Source organism: Glycine soja, chromosome 17, assembly GCF_004193775.1.
Source record: "Glycine soja cultivar W05 chromosome 17, ASM419377v2, whole genome shotgun sequence".
Lineage (NCBI taxonomy): Eukaryota > Viridiplantae > Streptophyta > Magnoliopsida > Fabales > Fabaceae > Glycine > Glycine soja.
The window spans coordinates 4,109,278-4,128,327 of record NC_041018.1 but is presented as its reverse complement, the minus strand read 5'-3'; the positions used below and the strand labels follow the sequence as shown (position 1 = coordinate 4,128,327).

At 30.0% G+C, this 19,050-nt stretch overlaps 3 protein-coding genes across 3 annotated transcripts; 1 reads left to right on the top strand and 2 right to left on the bottom strand.

Annotated features, from left to right (window-relative positions):
- Positions 1 to 30: 30 nt before the first annotated feature.
- Positions 31 to 1,492, bottom strand: LOC114392783. Its single transcript, XM_028354008.1, has 3 exons — positions 1,349 to 1,492; positions 909 to 1,002; positions 31 to 332 (listed from the first exon to the last, which is right to left on the bottom strand). Exons 1-3 carry the CDS (start codon positions 1,398 to 1,400, stop codon positions 155 to 157), a joined length of 324 nt encoding a protein of 107 aa, XP_028209809.1. The 5' UTR covers positions 1,401 to 1,492; the 3' UTR covers positions 31 to 154.
- A 1,590-nt stretch (positions 1,493 to 3,082) lies between these two features.
- On the bottom strand, positions 3,083 to 8,535 carry LOC114394094. Its single transcript, XM_028355667.1, has 7 exons — positions 8,263 to 8,535; positions 7,034 to 7,149; positions 6,796 to 6,878; positions 6,040 to 6,161; positions 5,426 to 5,587; positions 4,838 to 4,931; positions 3,083 to 3,824 (listed from the first exon to the last, which is right to left on the bottom strand). The coding sequence occupies exons 1-7, from the start codon at positions 8,285 to 8,287 to the stop codon at positions 3,626 to 3,628; spliced, it is 801 nt and encodes a 266-aa protein (XP_028211468.1). The 5' UTR covers positions 8,288 to 8,535; the 3' UTR covers positions 3,083 to 3,625.
- Positions 8,536 to 15,242: 6,707 nt separating this feature from the next.
- Positions 15,243 to 18,820, top strand: LOC114391972 (putative transcription factor bHLH041). Its single transcript, XM_028352993.1, has 8 exons — positions 15,243 to 15,426; positions 15,560 to 15,682; positions 15,862 to 15,967; positions 16,057 to 16,071; positions 16,178 to 16,240; positions 16,372 to 17,079; positions 17,287 to 17,688; positions 18,596 to 18,820. The coding sequence occupies exons 1-8, from the start codon at positions 15,302 to 15,304 to the stop codon at positions 18,680 to 18,682; spliced, it is 1,629 nt and encodes a 542-aa protein (XP_028208794.1). The 5' UTR covers positions 15,243 to 15,301; the 3' UTR covers positions 18,683 to 18,820.
- Positions 18,821 to 19,050: the final 230 nt, after the last annotated feature.

Sequence of the window (19,050 nt, the reverse complement as noted above, 5' to 3'; positions counted from 1 at the left end):
GAAACACAACTAGAAGGTCCCTTGTCCGCAACCTTATTTTCCATATGATATATGTAAATATGGGTCATGCTCACCAGTTAGGGCACTGGTTAAGGAATTCAAAAATAGAAAGTTTTTATTGTAATTTACATTGAGACCGAGAATTTATTAAAAATCACAATAATGAGATTTGCAAGGTTTCCTTTATAACATACACCACAAGGGACGCTAACTCAGCTTGATGATCAGCTCCCTCTATGATCTGTAACTTTTGATTAGGTAGAACCTTAGCAAACTCATGTGCTGCTACAACCGGGATTATGGTGTCTGCTCCACCATGAACTGTAAAGACCCTGTCATATACACCCAGGCATTATGGAAATTACATAACCTCATTAAAAACTGTCCATTTTCCTCAACAAATTACCATAATTAAAGTTGTAGTTCTTTAAATCTCCCTCCTTAATAATACCTCCATTCTTTTTCACCAAAAAAAAAAAAATAATACCTCCATTCCAAGTTAGTCCATACTCCATATGTAAACAAACATATCTTAAATTTTGACAGCATTAGCCAAGCATCAAATTACATATAAAGATTATCTCCTCCACTATGTTGCTAACACTTGTAATATTTTCATATTTACTTTCAAGTGTCAACTTACAAAAAAATCTTTTGATGTTTATTTCAAAATATTTTTTGTTAACATGATCAATTAATAAGGATTTTCTTTTATTTTAAAAGTTGTCAGAAGCATGTTCTTGAGTGAGAAACACTTAAAAGTTAAAAATCACGTACATTAAATACTATTACACTAATAAAAAGGAAAGAAACATGACATCCTCAACCTTTTATGGATTCTGCTGTGTAGATCATTATAATGAAACTCTGTAACGAAGATGAAGGGTGAAGAGAGGGGATTTCCTCACCTGCATTCGTTGTCAATATTCAGGCATTCTTCAAGCATGATGATGTTTAACCGATCCTTCAAACTTTCCTCAGTTACACGATAATCAATACCTCCTACAAAAGTAGATGTCATGTGATTTCCTTAAGAACTGAAGACAGCTGGTAATATTTTTTTGATGTATATGTTATTTCGCATTCAAAAGAAGAGTTATAGCAAATAAAGATGGCAAGATTGATTCTGTTGGGAGCATTGCATCGAAGATTGAAAGAAAAAAAAAAAAGAACTCAGGACTATTAGCAAGAGAGTATTGAGGAAAACAAATCAAGGAAAGGCTCAGGACTTGCTCATTTCAGCAAATGCAGCAAGTATGTGAAGCCCAGATTTCACAAAAGAATATTTTAGCATGCTTCTACATCAATTTAAGCATTTAGCCATAAGGTTGATTAAGTGGCCAATTACCTGGTGACTCTGCTTTCAACTCAATGGAACCTTCCTTCCTGAGTCTTTCCATAAAATCTTTCCCAAGACAATATTCAAGGCCTACCTTCAAATCATGGCTACCAGATAGGCTGACAATTGTTTTATGTCATGATATTTTGATGCATAAAGACATACCTCATTAGCTCCTGCACCAATATACATAAACTTGTTCAGAACAATTTCAACATACATACAAACTCTAATTCGTATAGTGACAGAATTCTTTGACTTGTCCTTTATGTGCTTGAATTCATGCATCTCATTTTATAGTGAAACTGAGGCCAACTTCTAAATTAGGTAGTTATAATTCTGTATTAGAAAGTTATTAGGCAGCTATTTTTGTATTAATTTCGGATTAGGTAGTTAAATATTATGGTGTGACAGTTATAGTCATATATATAGGTTGCATGACAAACTTGTTGAAGACAATTTCTGGTGCTTTGAAGGAGGAAACTCTATGTTAGAGGGAAACCTGTGTTTGTTGATGCTCGTACTCAAATTTAGCCTAAAAACCACATTATTTTATTATTTTTCAGATTTCATTGTGTTTATATTGAGGTCTAACTGAAACTAAGTGCCATCTTCAAGTTCTGGAACAAGTGGCTTGCGAAACCTCTAGTGAATTTGAGTTTACAGTGCCAAAGAAGGCTGCTTTTGATAATTCAACCTTCGACCGTGTCAGGTAATGTCATAAGGGACAAATTGTAATCCAATGGAATGGTCCCAATTTATTTTTTATACATAAATGGTCTCAATTAATCTATGCATAAGATCTAGTCAAATATTAGTATTTAGTATTTTTTTTAAGAAATATAAAATTAGTCTATGATAAAAGGAGAAGAAAAGAAAAAAAAAAGTTACCAGTTCAAATTCTCTCACTCACAGTATTAATAACTAAATTTTTCGATAAAAAAAAATCTTATAAATTAAAAATCTTAATTGTATGTCATGTAGAGCTTATTAATATTATCATCAGCATAAGGAAACATTTTATTACTTGGCGCGTCACGAGTTAATTTTTTGGTTTTGCCTCAGGATTACTTTTAGATAACTTAGTAAATAAAAAAAACAAAAATAAGGAGCTATGTTGATTTTTTTTTTAACAAGCTCTTTTGAAAATTGAAAGCAATTAGTGTAAGTTTGTCTGTTATTCAAAGTTCACACACAAAAAAAAATGAAGTTTTCCGAGAATTTAGTGGAGGAAGACCTCCTAAAGATAAAAGATATAGAATTAAAGAGAGTAAAAAAAAAAAATTGTGCGTATAATTATGCTTAATTTTAAATGTAGTTAGTTCTCGAAGTATGCCAAATGACACAATATAAGCTTAATACGTTTAACTCATTTTTTTTGTTCTCCTTAAAATCAAAACTTACGCTATTTGAAAAAAAAAAGATTTCAGGAAATTATTTTTTATAAAAAAAGTAGCTTTTTAATAAGTGGTATATTTTAATATTTTTTTCTCATTTTGGACTAATGAACATAAAATAATGAAATAGAATTTTAATTTAAAAGGAGCTTTTACTTAACATTTTCAAGCAACTTCGACTTAAAAAAAACTTCTTATTTTAACCTTTAACTTTAAAATGAAATTCAATCAAGAAACAATTATACTAAAATCTTAACCTTAACATTTATCTCATTTAGATAAATATCAACGCTCATACTACTACTCATTCGGTAAAAATACAACGACCCTATTATTACTATGACAATAGATCACTACCAATTTTCATTCATATTGTATGTTTTCGTATCACAGGATATATAGAGGACAATGAATTGAACAAGCATGGACTCATGGCACAAGCTTTGTGAGTATGATGGGATCCTCACGCCACCCACAATCTAGAAATCAATCTTACAAATATTTTCATCATTTTTAAGATGTTCATCAAACAGGTGACGACTAAACAGTCTTTACCATAAGGTTTCCTTACACTTATTCTATAATACTGAGGTGTCCCCAGACCCTTAAAATGTGGGAATAACCCCCCACTATGGCTACCATATGCTACCATGAGATAACTGTTTACATATTGCATTTGTCATAATTGATAATTTAAAAATGACATTGTATACTCCCAGATATTTCTCTCGCCATTATTTTCATCATGATGCAAGATTCACCAATTTTATAAGCAAAAACTAGAAGAGCTCAAACATGCTGCAGAACATCATAGGCATGTTCATCCACAACTGAAATTTTGTCACCTGTTGCAATTTCAATTGGCTCGTAACTGCAAGGTCTACCACAATTACACATCATTAGAAAAATGGACCAAGGCTTCCTTTATGCGGTTCACAACAACAGAGGCTAATTCATCTTGATGATTAGTGTATGAATGATCAGCTCCCTCTATGATAATTAGCTTGTGGTTTGGTATAATCTTGGCAAACTCAGATGCATCTCCAACAGGGATAACTGGGTCTGAAGAACCATGAACTGTGAGTACCCTGACATCCATTATGTGATTTGAGATTAGCACTTAAATGCATGCATGATGATGATTTCACAGCTTTATTGAGAATATTGTTTGCAAGACCACCTTCCTACCTTCGTCATCATCTCTCGCACATAGAAAATCCCTCTGCTTAAAATAACTACTCTATGCACTTTTAAATCAAGTATTCATAAATTAAAAAGTATAGTATACATAAATTTGTATACTACAATGATTTTCCTACTTGACTAGGGAGTAAATCAAAACTGAAATTAAACAATTTTAAATTAACATATCAAGAGTATATATTAAATCTTGTAATTAAGTTTCCTCTAATTTCATAATTTTCCGTAAGTTGTGAAATAAATAGGGACACCTCTCATGAAATCAAGTTTAGAGAAGGGAAAACAAGGAACATTTGGTGAAATTCATGTGTTTAAACAACATAGTGGAGCAAAGAATCAAAGATCACATGATTTAGTTGGTTTTACAATGAATCTAGACATTATTTACCTACTTTCCAACAAATATAAAGTAGAAAAACTACTTATGTAATTTTCTTAAATTTTCCCTAAAACAAACTTCAAAGTCTTAATAAATGTGTAACATTTTGGATTTATGTCTTATATACACAGAGACTAAGTGATTATGCAATTTTAAAAAACTGTTAATCTTAATCATCTAATGTGGTGGTACAAATCAGATTTGCTCTTCTCGCTTTCATGTGAAAATGACTTTCTCACTAGATAAGACCCTTATATAATGTATCAGATAAGAACTTTTGATTATTGTGAGAAATAATAACATTTATTTACAGTCATTAGGTTAAAAATAATGGTTCAAATTGTGTATTTAACTACAAATCCCACATGATCTTTAATCAAAAGGAAAATAAATCACATTCTTTAAAAAAATTATCATTGTTTTCATTTTTTTTTTATAGAAACTCTGTAAATTGCACGCACATTTTTTAGAAAAAGATGCAAAATGGTGAAGCAAAAGAGATCAGACAAAAAATTTCCTCACCTGCATTCTTTATCAATCTGAAGGCATGCTTCATGCATGTTTGTATCTAATCGATCCATCAAACTTTCTAAAGTCACACGGTAATCAAAACTTCCTGCAATAGCAGATGTCCTCAAAATGGTCATATATAATAAATATTGAAAGTGCGTGACTATGCTAGAGAAATAGAAACAGAGAACGTCATGTAATTTGCCATACCTATGAAGGCTATGATGACTGCCTACCAATTTTCAAGTATAGAAGACAATCGTTAATAATTATTGCCTACATTTTTCAATTTTCCCTTGTTTTCTTTTCCTTCTTTTTTGGTTTGTTTAGTTAGCAGGCATTTAAGAGAATGAACTGTGGCAAAATAAAAGTATTGCAGCAACAACTTTGATAGAATAATCCCCAATTCCAAATTGTAGTATAAAATGTATAGCAAAAGAAAAACAAGCCATGGTTTTGAACTTTCTGATTTCAGCAAATACACTTAATAAGTTCAAAGTAGGGAAACAAGTAATTAATGGACACTAAAATTGTTCAAACTATCTCTTACAACATGCTCTAAGAGGCATGGGACTTTTGTGTGAATAAATGACAGGTTACCTGACTGCATCACATCAATGAAGCCATCCTTCTTAATTCTTTCCAAATAATCTTTTCCAAGGCGTTCTTCAAGTCCTGCCTTCAGATCATAGCGTCCAGAGAGGTTGACAACTGTTTTAATGTCATGATGTTTAGAAGCATAAAGAAGCACCACACTACCTCCTGCATCAAGATACAAATAATAAAATTTCACATAAATCCTCTTTATATTTATTAAGTTTGATCATTAAAACTGTTCACATGATGACAGATAAGATAAAAATTACTAAAGTTTTATTTTTGTACTTCCACTTACTAGCTCAGTAGATTAAGAAAAAAGTTTTTTTACTTAGATTATGGACTAAGCACATGCTTGAAGTTTTAGTGAGTGATCATCTACAAATAGGCAAAGTTAATGTTTTATATAGGAAATTGCACTGTTCTCATCATACCGCTGCATTCAAGATTTCAGCTTTAAAAACCAAATCATTGTTGACCAAAAATAACTTTATCATTAGTTAATAGAAAAACAAAATTGATGGTACAAACCAATAACCTAAACGAATATGGATGTTTCTTTCCCCCACCTCTTATCTGTAAAATTATATATGCATGTAAGAATGTAAACAACAAACCTTTACTGTGTCCAATAATTGCAATAACTTTATGGTTTGCCCCATGAAAGTGTTGAACCACATCATGCAGATCATCAACCTCCCTCCAATAGTGACCAAACTCAAATGAACCTTCACTTTCCCTAGAAAGAAAACTCAACAGCTAAATAAAAAATGTAACAGTTAAACAATACTAGTGAACTAGTGATCAGGATTAGATAGAAGAAGTTTCATAGAACACGGCATTAATGTAGAAGCTACTAGTGATCCCACCTCAAATGGTTTCAACTTTTCTATGGTTTTAATTTAGAAGCTACTCGTGTTTTTGCATAAAATCTTTAATATATATATATACACACAGTCACACACACACACCCACTGACCTCCAATGTGTTCTTTTTTGGTAAGAAAAATTATAATCTTGAATCTTGATAATTGATAAATATATATTCCAAGAATAAGTAAAATAATTCAGTAATAATTAACATAATGTTAATTGACATTGCATATGCACTATATTAATCCATATATAGAAAATCATATGCTTGACAATTGTTACCAACATATGCCAACAACTGCATAAAATAAGTATAACCTTTGAACATCTTGCATTGCAGAATAATTCTCCAAAGGTTTTTAGCTTGCACTTTTTGAATAGTTCAGAGTCTAGTAACTTTGATATTCATAACAAAAAGTGAAGTTGGTTGCATACTTTGAAGGCCAAGATTACAAACACAAATAGGTTCACAATTTTGTCCTTTAATACAAGATATTTACCCATTTCCAGTGAAGTCAAAGCGAAAAGAACTGACTCCTGCATTTTCTAGAGCAGCAGCAAGATTTTTTATGATATCGTCTTCCTGAAGATAGAAAATTTTAATTAAATAATGAAAATAACTGAATTAAGGTATTTAATGTATATAGATAATGGAACCAGATGTCATACTAATTTCTAATAACATTTACATAATAATAAAAAATAGTGAGTTCATAATTTATTAAAATGAAAAGTAACCTTAGTGGATCGAAGACCATGGCATAGGATAACAATCTCTTTGGTTCCAGATTCATGCAAAATGCCCACTAGTTTATTGCCATACTTGTTAGTTATTATGACTTTCTGCTGCTGAGCTGAAAAAAGTAATTCAACAGTTGTAAGTCAATTTCTTTGAAATTGATTAAATCCTCAACATGCAACTTAGATTAATCATTATCATTCTTTATATTAAATACTAAATATTTTTTGAAATACTGAGCATCACCATACCATACACTTGAAATAAGAGAAAAAGATTAATATTTTTCACAATTCTGTAATACAGGCTGATTACAAATTTACTGAGTGACTAATTTACAAGAAAGAATCTTGCTAACATAATTACAGGAAACAAAATAGAAACTAATTACAGGAAAACAAATCTGTACAAATAAAAACAGAAACAGGGAAATTAAAAGACTAAAATTATCAAATGCTCTAACACATATTTCAAATACCACTTTGGTTACTTTCATTGCAGGTTATTTCTATTGGCATAGAAAATACAATATAAATCACGGAATATGAAATCCTGTTTCCGAGGACAGCAGACTTCTAAGATGAGGTGAAATCTGCGTACAGATAAAGGGAGAAGTCCCTTGACCATGAACATAAAATAAATTTGATTTATATAGTACAGTGTGAGAAATTTGAGAGACATTCTTCAACAAGTCTGCAAATGAGGAAGCTTTAGATGCAAATTTTGACGCGCACACACACACACACAAACAAAAAAAAAAGTGGAATTAAAAGCTTAACTTTAAGCTAGATTGGGTAACTATCTAACTGATAGAGATATCTAGGATTAGAAAGGGAGACAAGAATTAGATGAGGTTCAGCTGTCTATCAATTTGTGTAAGCATGTAAGTTGGTGTTGTTTCCAACAACCCACAACTAGGTTGCTTAGATAAAATGTGTTTTCTTGTTAAATATGTAGGACATAGTATTTTGAAGAGTGAAGATAACCCAAAGCTTTGAATATGAGCTGTGAAACTCCTCAAATAACACGCTAACCTTATCTAGAAAGAAGTAAATTTACATTCTAATTCCAGGTAACATGCAAACAAACACAAATATATAGTGACTAATTAGTCAAATTTTTGCTACTCAACAAACCATTTCTAGATTATGTTTTTTGTTCTTCAGTGAATTAAATCAGTAGCCCCAAAATGAACTAAATGGAAGCTTTTTCGAGAAAATTAACTCACAAGGGTTTTGAGCAACTTGGGCCATCTTCAAGCTCAGGGTTTTTCTGGAATGCGAGCCGGTTTGAGAGAAAGATCGGAAAAGGTTGGTTGTGAAAGCTTCCTGGATTCAAAAAACTGATTGGCTAAAGTTCCTATCGGACCCGACAAGACAGTAATCATATCATACCATCATAGAATTAGAATTATCAAAATTCTTAAAATTATAGCATTATGGTAAATGCTGGACAGTACGAACAAATGTTGTAGGAATTTGACAAAAACCGTATATTGCAAAGCCAACCCGTGATGTTCGTCTTATTTCGTAGCTTACAACTTTGGGTATTGCTAGGTGCACTCAACATTATTGTTTGGTGTACCCAGCATCACTTAAAAATGTCAAAAATACTCTTTCAATATTTCGTTCTGCGGATCAAGTTGATCCGTGAAAAGACTCGTGCGAATCAACTTGATCTATGTAACACAGGCGGACCAAACACGGATCAAGTTGATCTGCGAGTTTTCCACGGATCAACTTGATCCGCGAGTTTTCCACGGATCAACTTGATTTTCAATTTTTCCATAGATCAACTTAATCTGCAGGAAACTGAATTTTTTTAAAAAGTTTAACTTTATTGAAACTTAATTTTAAATGACATTTGTAATATTAGTTTAACATTTCTAATTTACTCACTTCCATTCATAATATGTCGATGAATTTTGAAAAAATTTGGTATAAATTTAGAGAATCAAGTAATTTAAACATAATTGATAAAATAACACTAATATTATAAATTCCGTAAAGCACCACCCCCATGCCGCCAAACGCCAGTCTAGGAGAATGCACGAGGAAGAAGCAGAGCATAGCAACACAACAGCACCATCACCAAGCATTTTAAAAAAGCTTGCGAATCAAGTTGATCAAATCCTATTTTTTAATCTTAAGTTCTATTTTTGAGCTTCTCAATATGGTTGAAAATTTGTACTCTAATTTTATGACATTTCACTAGCTTTGCAGTATCCTTGTGGAGGGTAGAAACATGATTGTATACTATGTCCCATTCTCATTTGATTTAATTGGGGTCATAGTTGTGGAGTTATTGGTCTAGGTAAGCTTTTTAACTCTTAATATTATTTTTTCTTATAAAACTGCAAACAAGTGCAATTACATTCCATATAAGCATATGCTCTAAATAAACAGCTTTTTAGCTCTTAGTATTCTAACTTGATGCAATAAAATAATTGATGTTTGCTTTTGGGTATTATTCAGATAATATTTTTTGTAAAAAGGTTTTAAATTGAAAGAATAAAAAATTTCATACATGAGTATAAACAAAAGATTGTTTTGTAGATAAACAGAGTGATATATTACAACTTCAACAAAATCATTCAAATAATATGGCCTCAATTTTGATGTGCATTAAAGAACAAAACTACAGAAAACTTAGCACATTCAAGAAGCATAGCTACTTTCATATTTCGGCTTGTTAATGTTCCCTTTTTTTTTTGTTCCGTTATTTTTTATGTCAAGCATAGATTTTCCCATGTGGTGATCTAGAAACTAGGAGCACTTACACTATTGATTTCTCAATATAGAAAATTTTGATAAACCAAATTGCTTTAGATACCACTCCAGTGGAGAAAGTGCAAAATCACACAAATTTCTAATGTATATAGCCTTAGTAACTGTTTACATCTGCCACTGCTTTCTAACAATTGAAACATTTGTTATATCACAAACTAATATTATTTTAAAGTGATAGGTTTAAATTGCTTTATTCAGTAACATTTAAGAAATTTTAAAAACTTATCATATAGCAGTCACAATTTTTTGTTTCTTTCGTCATTTCAATTTGTGAATTCCTGTTCAGATTGCAACAAGTTTGTCGGTGATTGGAGGCTTGGAGAAGGGTGGAGGATAGGAGGTTTGTGATTGCTACTGGGTTTGGGATGACGGATGATGAGGGAGGAGGAAGGAGAAGAGAGAAGAAGAGGAGGAAAATTGAAAAAAAATCTTATATTTTATGATGATTTTTAGTCTTTAATATTTTTATTTCATTAAAAAAATATCATTTTGATCATTTTTAAAAATATAAAAGACTAACATGAATTTTTTAAAAGATAAAGGACTAAAGAGGTTATTTAACTTATTTTTTTATTTATATATCTTGTAATATTAATTATAGACTACAAAATTTATAAATAAATTACTAAGGATGATATTAAATTAATTTTATAAAATTATTTATTTATTTATTTATTATTATTTTTATTTGTGTAAAACAAAACAATATACAACAAGAATTATTTTGGGACACACCAAGTTCAAATTTAAGTTTGAATTTATTTTAGTTTGATCTGGACCAAATTTTTATTAGCTCAAACCATTCCGGACTAAATCGTGATGGGTTTGGCTAGTCGTTGGCACGAATTACTATTTTTATAATTAATAAAATCATAAATGATATGTAAGTTTAATATTTTTTTAATCAGAAAAATATGATAAGTTTAATATGATATGTTCTTAATATTTACTATCTATTTTAAGGATAATATTTATTTAATTGAGTTTTTTTAATTTCTAACATTTTTTATTTATTTAAATTTAAATTAGTTTGCATTTTAAAATTTCACTTATACAATATAAAACTGAGATGTTAATTAAACACATAAAAACCCTCTGAGTATCACCTATTATTTTTTTTAAAAATAGTTATATGTTTAAATTCTGTGAAGGAAAAAATTAATAAAAGAATTTCGTCCCTTTAAATAACTTTTTACTTTACTTGTCCTGAGTTAACCAGCTTTTAATATAATTTCTTGGTACTGAGAGTCTAAGCTCCCCCGGGCTCTCTTAGAAAAAAGAAACTCCAGTAAAGAAAATTATTTGGACAAAATATAACTTGTTAATATCTTTCTTTAATGTAAAAAAATACGAAAATTTGTTGCTTTTTTTTTCGAAAAAAAAACATTTCAATTATTAAATTTCTTGACATTTTAACTTTCCAGCTGCTTTTAATATACTGTAACTGCATTCTCCAGTTTTATTTTTTTTTTTAAATGATACTACTATTATGTTATAAATTAATTAATTTATTTTTTACATCTTACTAAGCAAAATATAAAAGATGAGAACAGGCTAGCCTGGCTAGGTATTGTAATCAATCAACATCCCTTTTTTTTCTTCAGGGGGTTCCCTACCCATGGAGAAAAAATAGCTAGGCACGCCCAATAATTCAAAATAAAGACATGCAAGTAAAACTGTGACAAAAGGTAGTCGAAATGTGAAGAATAATCGATCGTTTCTATATGTTTTCTTTGCAGGGCAGTGAATGGGACGAACGTGCTTTCCAAGAAGCAGTAGAAGAGTGCTTGTTGACGCGTAATACAATGCCAATTGGACCAATAACAATATTCCACGTCAGAAGTCCATCTTTAATCTGCCAGCAACAATACTTGATGAGATTAATGTTGTTTTTAATAGGTGAGATTAACAGTGATGTAATATTGTTGTAAATTATAATTTTACAATCATTTTAAATTATAAATTATTGTTTATATAATTTTTAAGATAATTTTATAAAAGCTAATAAATTTATAATATATAATAATTTATGATAAAATAATAATATAAAATTAATTTATAGTATAACACTCACGCATACCTTTCTTTTTTTTCATGCTTCATTGTCAAGAAGTTCAAAGCAATAAAAGAGAAATAGACTGTTGAAATTTTGATTTCCCTTAATTTTCTTTATTTTTAATATTCTCCTTTCAAAGATCTACACCATGTCACCACCATCCGTGGAGAAGGGAGGTTGTGGCCACAATTTATTAGATACGAAGACAAATGAACAAATTTTAATATGAACTCAATTAAATTCAATTATTTTTATTCATTCGTAGAATGGATGGATGATCGATTAAAACTACCCATTAACGGGAGTCATAATGAATTGAAACTTTTTCAAATGAATTTACTTTTAGAATAAATTACATTCAAATTTAGTAATATTATACCACAAATTCTTGTCTTTTGTTTTTACTTTACATAAATTTCTTTTATTTTTTTATTTTATGTGATAATATTACGCTGTGTATTTTCTTTATTAACAAAGATTTCTTTTGATTCTTATGATGGTAATTATATGATATGAGGAAAAGTTGTCGTAATGATAAAATCGGAGAGTTTTAAATGTAACATGGTTAAGTTAAGAAGGTACAGTGTAATTAAAGGTGTTCCTTTTCATTTTAGTATTCAATAATTCATTTTTTTAGACTTTCATCCAGTTGTATGTAATTAATTGGTAAATATATCAAATAGTTTTATTCAGTGCTCGTTTGGATAAACAAGTCAGTTAAGATCCTAGTCAATAAGCACTTACGTACTGTATTACATATAAGATCTTAGTAAGACATAAAATTCAATAAGTTAATTATTTGTGTTTGAATATGGATGTTAAAAAACACTTATACAATTTGTCTCATTTTAAAAATTAAATTATGTAAAGTATGTATCGTATACAAACTAATTATAATATATAATATATCTAATACAAACTGACAAACACGAGTAAAAATTCCAAAAGTTTTGCTGGCACCGTATATGATATTTCCCCTCTTTTTTTCCCTTTGTTTTGCTCTTTGCTAACACATAAATAGCAAGACATTTTGTATAGTCGTAATGAGAAAGAGACTTGCTTGTGATATTTGTTGCCAGTATTTTATTTTTTGTTGTTAACTTAGATTTCCTAACAGTCTTCTTATAATCAAGACACCTTTTAATGGGAAAGACTTAAATTCATCCTGACTTTGAATAGATGAGCTGACAGTCTTTTTGTTGTTAACTAAGATTTCCTAACAGTCTTCTTATAATTAATAAAATCATAAATGATATATAAGTTCAATATTTTTTCTGAATAAAATCATAAATGATATATAAGTTCAATATTTTTTAATCAGAAAAATATGATAAGTTTAATATGATGTGTTCTTGATATTTACTATCTATTTTAAGGATAATATTTATTTAATTGATTTTTAAAAAAAATTCAAACATTTGTTTATTGTTATACAATTGGCGCACTCTGTTTTATTTTTATTTTTACATATTGTGTCTTTTTTATTTTATAGTGCAAATGGGAGTAAAATATGTTTAGTCCTTCAAAAGATTTTGTAATATTGATTTTAGTTTCTAAAAAAATAATACATTTTTAGTTTTCATATTTGTCTACAAACATGTTTTTAGTTTGGGATGAAGGACGAAAACCATGTCACTTTTGATAAAACATATTAAATTTTTATAGGCATTTGAAATATTTTAAAGGAATAAAAATATATTTTACCTATATTTTATGTAATTCTGTAATGATTAAAAGATATTGAATAATAAATGTGTTTTTGTCCTCATTTTATGTTAGTTTTTGCTTTAATTTTAATTAGTCCCTCTTTGACCCGTCATATATAGTCCCACCCAATTACTTGGTCTAGCTTCCTGGAAAGTTTGACATTGGTTTTTCTTCGACCCTAACCTATATAGTTTGGAATTGTCCAATGACAGGTGCATGCGTATGATATTATCTACAGGTTCATGCATTTGGTTCTTTTTAATTATATATATCGTTTGAACACTGCGTAAATTTAAACTTAGCATGAACTACTTGCACCCTAGGTGCCAAGCCCAACTTTATAACGTACTACAATTCATGCACGCGGTTTCTTAGGTCCACGCATGCGTGCATTATGCATATTCCTAGCAACGCAAGTGTCAGGCAAGAAACAGCGTGCCTTCCTCCCTTGACCAGTTGACCAATTTCCAATCTTTTCAACCATGAACTTTACTCGGTGCTTTTTCATTCTTTCTATTGCTTCCTTAAAAATCATTTTTTTATATGAATGAGCAAACTACTATTTTGATGATCACTTACTGGAAATATAATATAATATTATGCGATCTTATATTAGTCTTTAAATTAAGAAAATTCTAAACAAGTTTCCAAAAAATTTAGTTGTTTTATGTCTCTAAAATAGATGCAAAAATTTGTTGTATGAATAATTTTTTTTTTAATTCAGCAAAACAAATATTATTTTTTATTATTTCTCTCAATATATTAATTACATTAACTATTTTATATCAAACTTGATTTTTCTTTTTTCTTTATCTCTTTCTATGTTGTATAAAGAAATTTTATAGGTATAATTTCTTTTTTCTTCATTTTAACAATGATGACATTAATTCATGCATATCCATCTATTTTTAGCTTAATTTTTTTTCTCTTTCTCTTTTTTATTACATCACATCCTTTGTTGTATATACTTTTCTTTTCGTTAACTTCCTTTGATCTCTTTCCCCTATTTTTTATTACATCACATCCTTTGTCGTATATACTTTTCTTTTCGTTAACTTCCTTTGATCTCTTTCCCCTATTTTTTATTACATCACATCCTTTGTCGTATATATTTTTCTTTTCGTTAACTTCCTTTGATCTCTTTCCCCTATTTTTTATTACATCACATCCTTTGTCGTATATATTTTTCTTTTCGTTAACTTCCTTTGATCTCTTTCCCTATTGAAGAAAATTGAAATGTACATATATATGGATCATTTTTCTAATTTTACTGTATATATTGAGCCAATGCTTCTTCGAGTTACTACTAACTACGTTTGAAGGAGTCAGTTGCTGTTAAAAAGACAATTCTCTCAGCTAGTTGTCTTAAGAAAGAGGCGAAATTGGATTATTCATTGCGGTCCCTTTAATTTCTTCGTGCGTTGGATTTCACACATGCATTTCTTCTAGTGCCAGACTTTTCTCAATAAATATGCATGATCACACCGGCTTAATTTCCATATATAATTTACAACTAATTACCAACTATGATGACTTTAAGAAATTGCTTTCGGTCTTTTTCGATATATGAATCCAAGCTAGCCATCACACATCATCCATGTATATATAGGAGTACGCGTTACCTTATGTCAATGTAACCTAAGATGACACATTATACGCAAACCCTCATCTCATTCACCAATACTATCATGCAAGAGACATAGCATTTATTTTCCATGCACTCCATGGATGGTGTTTTCGCCCTCCCTGAAGCAGCCAGAGCTGATTGTCTCCGCTCTCTGGTGCAATCTTGTGGCTGCACTTACGTTTCTCTGTGGCAATATGACTCCAATTTATCCAAGTATAATATATATATAAGACTACTAATTAATTAACACGCATCATTAATTTGATAATACAGTTTATTTCTGATCGATTTCTGAGGCTTGCTTGGACTTACACTTCAGTGTTGTTTGTTTGTTTTTTCTTGGTAGTTTGTTCTTCTTAGATGGTTTCTACGATGCAACGAACAACCAACAAAGCTCTTCTTTAGGGAGTGTAGCTGAAAGGCTTTTACACCAATATCGGGCTTTAACGTTTGATGTCAATGATCATGAGTAAGCCTAAGGCTAATAACCTACCTGTTCTCTAATTATTATTTTTCATTTAAACTAACATGATTCGTACGTTTGCATTTAAGTTCGTACCGGTACTTCAGCGAGTTAATTAATTGTCTTATTCCTCATCGATCTTTCTTTCTAATAGTTGGTTTTACTTTTTCGTTTTACTTTTTTAGATATGTTCCTGGGGTCGTTTTCAGGAATCAGCTTCCCTACATAGAGCTGCAACTATTGGATCTTCTAAGACTGACTTCGACAGAAATACAAACAAAATTCTTTCAAGTAATAACTTTTTAGCAAATAAAAAATAAAATTAATGATGAAAGGAATTAATGTTGGCTAAAGTAACTAGTTGTTTTATGTTTTTACAGGAAGCAGGGATTGAGGTAGTTTCATGGTGGAAACAAAACTGGAAACCTCCAATTTCCCAAATTACAATGAATAAGAAAAAAACTCAAATATGTTTAATTAGTATTTGCTCTTTTATGGCAGATTGCTGTTTTCATGGGGTGCAAAAACGGAGAAATTGAGCTTGGGTTCTCCAACATTTCTCAAGTAATTAAGCAAACTATATTACTATATCACATATGCATGCATGCATGCATACTTAATTATATAATTCTATTTAATCAATCTTGTTTTGAATTTGACATCTCAGCTCATAAACTAACTTGTGTCCTATACAGGTTGACATTCAGACAACACTTAAAAATTTATTTCCGCAAGATTTCTATATACATTCACAATCAACAACTGATCAAAATCCACCTTTATCATCATCATCATCATCTTCTTCTTTCATGTCATTATCCACGGGTAGGCCTGATCAATGTTCATCTTCATTATTACTCAGTAGTATTCCGGGAACTTCTCAGTACCACTTTCCTCAAACCCTTCCCACACAAACACAAACACAAACTCAAACTAGCCCACAGTACCAAGCATTAGATTTAGTTCCAGTCATTCCAAGTTATTTTCCCACACCAGAGGGTGAACATGAAGCAATAGTAAAAGCATTTATCAGTGTTATGTCTTCTTCTTCAACTTCAACTTCTCAGCAGCATCAACCCCACCAAATTGTGCCTAAGTATACTTCAGTGGTACATCCAGGAGCTACCGCTTTCAATAAATGTAGACCAGATACATTGAACCCAAATATAACACCCCAATTGGGATCCAATTTTCGCAGCCAAAGCCTACAGAAAAGATCATTTGAATTCTTTAGAAACTTAAATAATTTAACGAGAATGAGAGAACGCGTTACTCAACCTGCACCACGTCCCATTAGTACCCAGCACCAGTACCAGCAGCATACCATATCAGAGCGAAGAAGGCGTGAAAAACTCAATGAGAATTTTCAGGCACTTAGAACACTTCTTCCTCCAGGAACTAAGGTATATATCAAACTTCAATTCAACACTTCTCTTGTAATTTAGCAATGCTGTGCTCATAGCTTTTTGATACGTGTTGTCATTATTTTCTTACAAAAAAAAAATGTCATATATATATATATATATATATATATATATATATATATATATATATATATATATATATATATATATATATATATGATTTGAACTTTAATTTGGATGGTTTAGAAAAACAAAGCAACGATCCTTACAACAGCAACGGAGACAATGAGATCATTGATGGATGAAATTGAAAAGCTTAACATGAGAAATCAGCAGTTGATGACAGTTTTATCAGTCAAAGAAGCTACAGCTACTAGTACTGAAGAAAACAAAGCTAAACCTAGCTCCTCATATGAAAGATTGAATGTTGGGGTCTCGCATGTATCGGAATCAAGTTCATCAGAAGAGCAAATGGTGAACTTGCAAGTAACAGTGAGAGGAGAAAGTTGTCTAGTTGATCTATTGATTCAGTTATTGGAATTCTTAGAAAGGGTTCAGAACGTAAACTTTGTTTCCATGGACGCAAACAACCATATTACAGGAGAGACAGCCATTAACCAATTAACCTTCAGACTGAGGATAATTGAGGTATGTAGTAGTTCATGACGTAGTTCGTTCATGTTAAAACTAATTGTTTTTTTTTGGTAGCTAGGGTTACATGTTATCTAGCTAGTAAGGACCATTTGCTTATATTTAATTTTAAGTTATATATTATCCATTAAAATAAAACATTGCAATTAAATAAGAAATAGCTAATTTTAATTTGTATAAAATTTATAAACTTAATTAGTTTATTGCATACAAACTTTTAATTAACACATTGAATTGGTTAAATTTATATCAAAAAGGAAATAAATATAAAAACAAACTATATGTTATTAGTATTTAAAAAAAACTATTTTAAAAACTATTTTAAAAAATATTTAAAGTTACTAAAAAAACATTAAATTTAAACTACTTAAAAAAATTATTGGTCAAACGGTCATTAATAAGTTTTTCAATTAATTAAAAAAATTAAAAGATAACTAAAATAATTTGACATCAGAAAGACATTGTGTAGTTGAAATAGTTTCCTTTTTGCGAGAGAAGATATACGGAATTTGTTTGTGATTCTGTTTTTGTTATGGGTTGAGTACCCTTATACCCTTATCCTCTTTTTTAAATCAATTTTATTTGTTGATAAAAAAAATAGAGGAAGAATATTGTTAGTAAAATATTTTTTAACATATATATGGAGTATGTTGTTATTGATTAAAATTAATTAAAAAAATAAAATTGTGAATACAAAAGAGTTAAACCTAATTGTATAGAGATAAAGTTGCCATCAATCAACATCACTTTTAATTTTCTTTGAGGGTACCCATAGAAGACATGGCCAATTAATTATTCAAAAGACAACAACCCAAATTAAAAAGGTGTTATAAGCGTTTTGAATGTTTTGATTGAAGATGAAGGAAGAATAATCGTCTCTATGTATGTTTGCTTTTCATTGCAGGGCATTGAATGGGACGAGCATGCCTTCGAGGAAGCAGTAAGAAGAGTGGCTGCTGACACAATACAATGGCAACCACTGGAGCAATAATATATATCTGTATATCCACGCCAGATGTTCATGTTCATGTTCATGATTAATCTACCACTTTTTTTTATGAAATTAATCTACCACTTGATACACTTGATAGAGAGAATATTTTGAGGATTATTAATAGTAAGTTTTAAGTTGACGATTTTTTTTTTTTGTTGATTGTTGAATAATTGAATTCATGATGATTGTTGAATAAGTAAAAATCATGATAAAATATGTGATTTTATGTAAATAATTATGTTTGATTTTATATTAAAGAATTATTTTTAAGTTTAAATTAAAATAATTTTGGATATTTTTTATATTGGACTAGAAAGTTGTTATCGAGTTCCATTATTAGTTTATTTTGGAATAAAACATCTAAA

Bases quoted from the DNA above. Each gene is read 5' to 3' on its own strand.
- LOC114392783 (XM_028354008.1), bottom strand. From the start codon at position 1,400: ATGGAAAGACTCAGGAAGGAAGGTTCCATTGAGTTGAAAGCAGAGTCA. The intron at 1,003-1,348 runs GTAATTGGCCAC...CTACTTTTGTAG, and splicing joins GTTGAAAGCAGAGTCACCAG to GAGGTATTGATTATCGTGTA. The intron at 333-908 runs GTGAGGAAATCC...TGTATATGACAG, and splicing joins AATATTGACAACGAATGCAG to GGTCTTTACAGTTCATGGTG.
- LOC114394094 (XM_028355667.1), bottom strand. From the start codon at position 8,287: ATGGCCCAAGTTGCTCAAAACCCTT. The intron at 6,879-7,033 runs GTTACTTTTCAT...TTCTATCTTCAG, and splicing joins ATGGTCTTCGATCCACTAAG to GAAGACGATATCATAAAAAA. The intron at 3,825-4,837 runs GTGAGGAAATTT...AATGGATGTCAG, and splicing joins CAGATTGATAAAGAATGCAG to GGTACTCACAGTTCATGGTT.
- LOC114391972 (XM_028352993.1), top strand. From the start codon at position 15,302: ATGCACTCCATGGATGGTGTTTTCGCCCTCCCTGAAGCAGCCAGAGCT. The intron at 15,683-15,861 runs GTAAGCCTAAGG...TTACTTTTTTAG, and splicing joins TTTGATGTCAATGATCATGA to ATATGTTCCTGGGGTCGTTT. The intron at 16,241-16,371 runs GTAATTAAGCAA...TGTCCTATACAG, and splicing joins GGTTCTCCAACATTTCTCAA to GTTGACATTCAGACAACACT.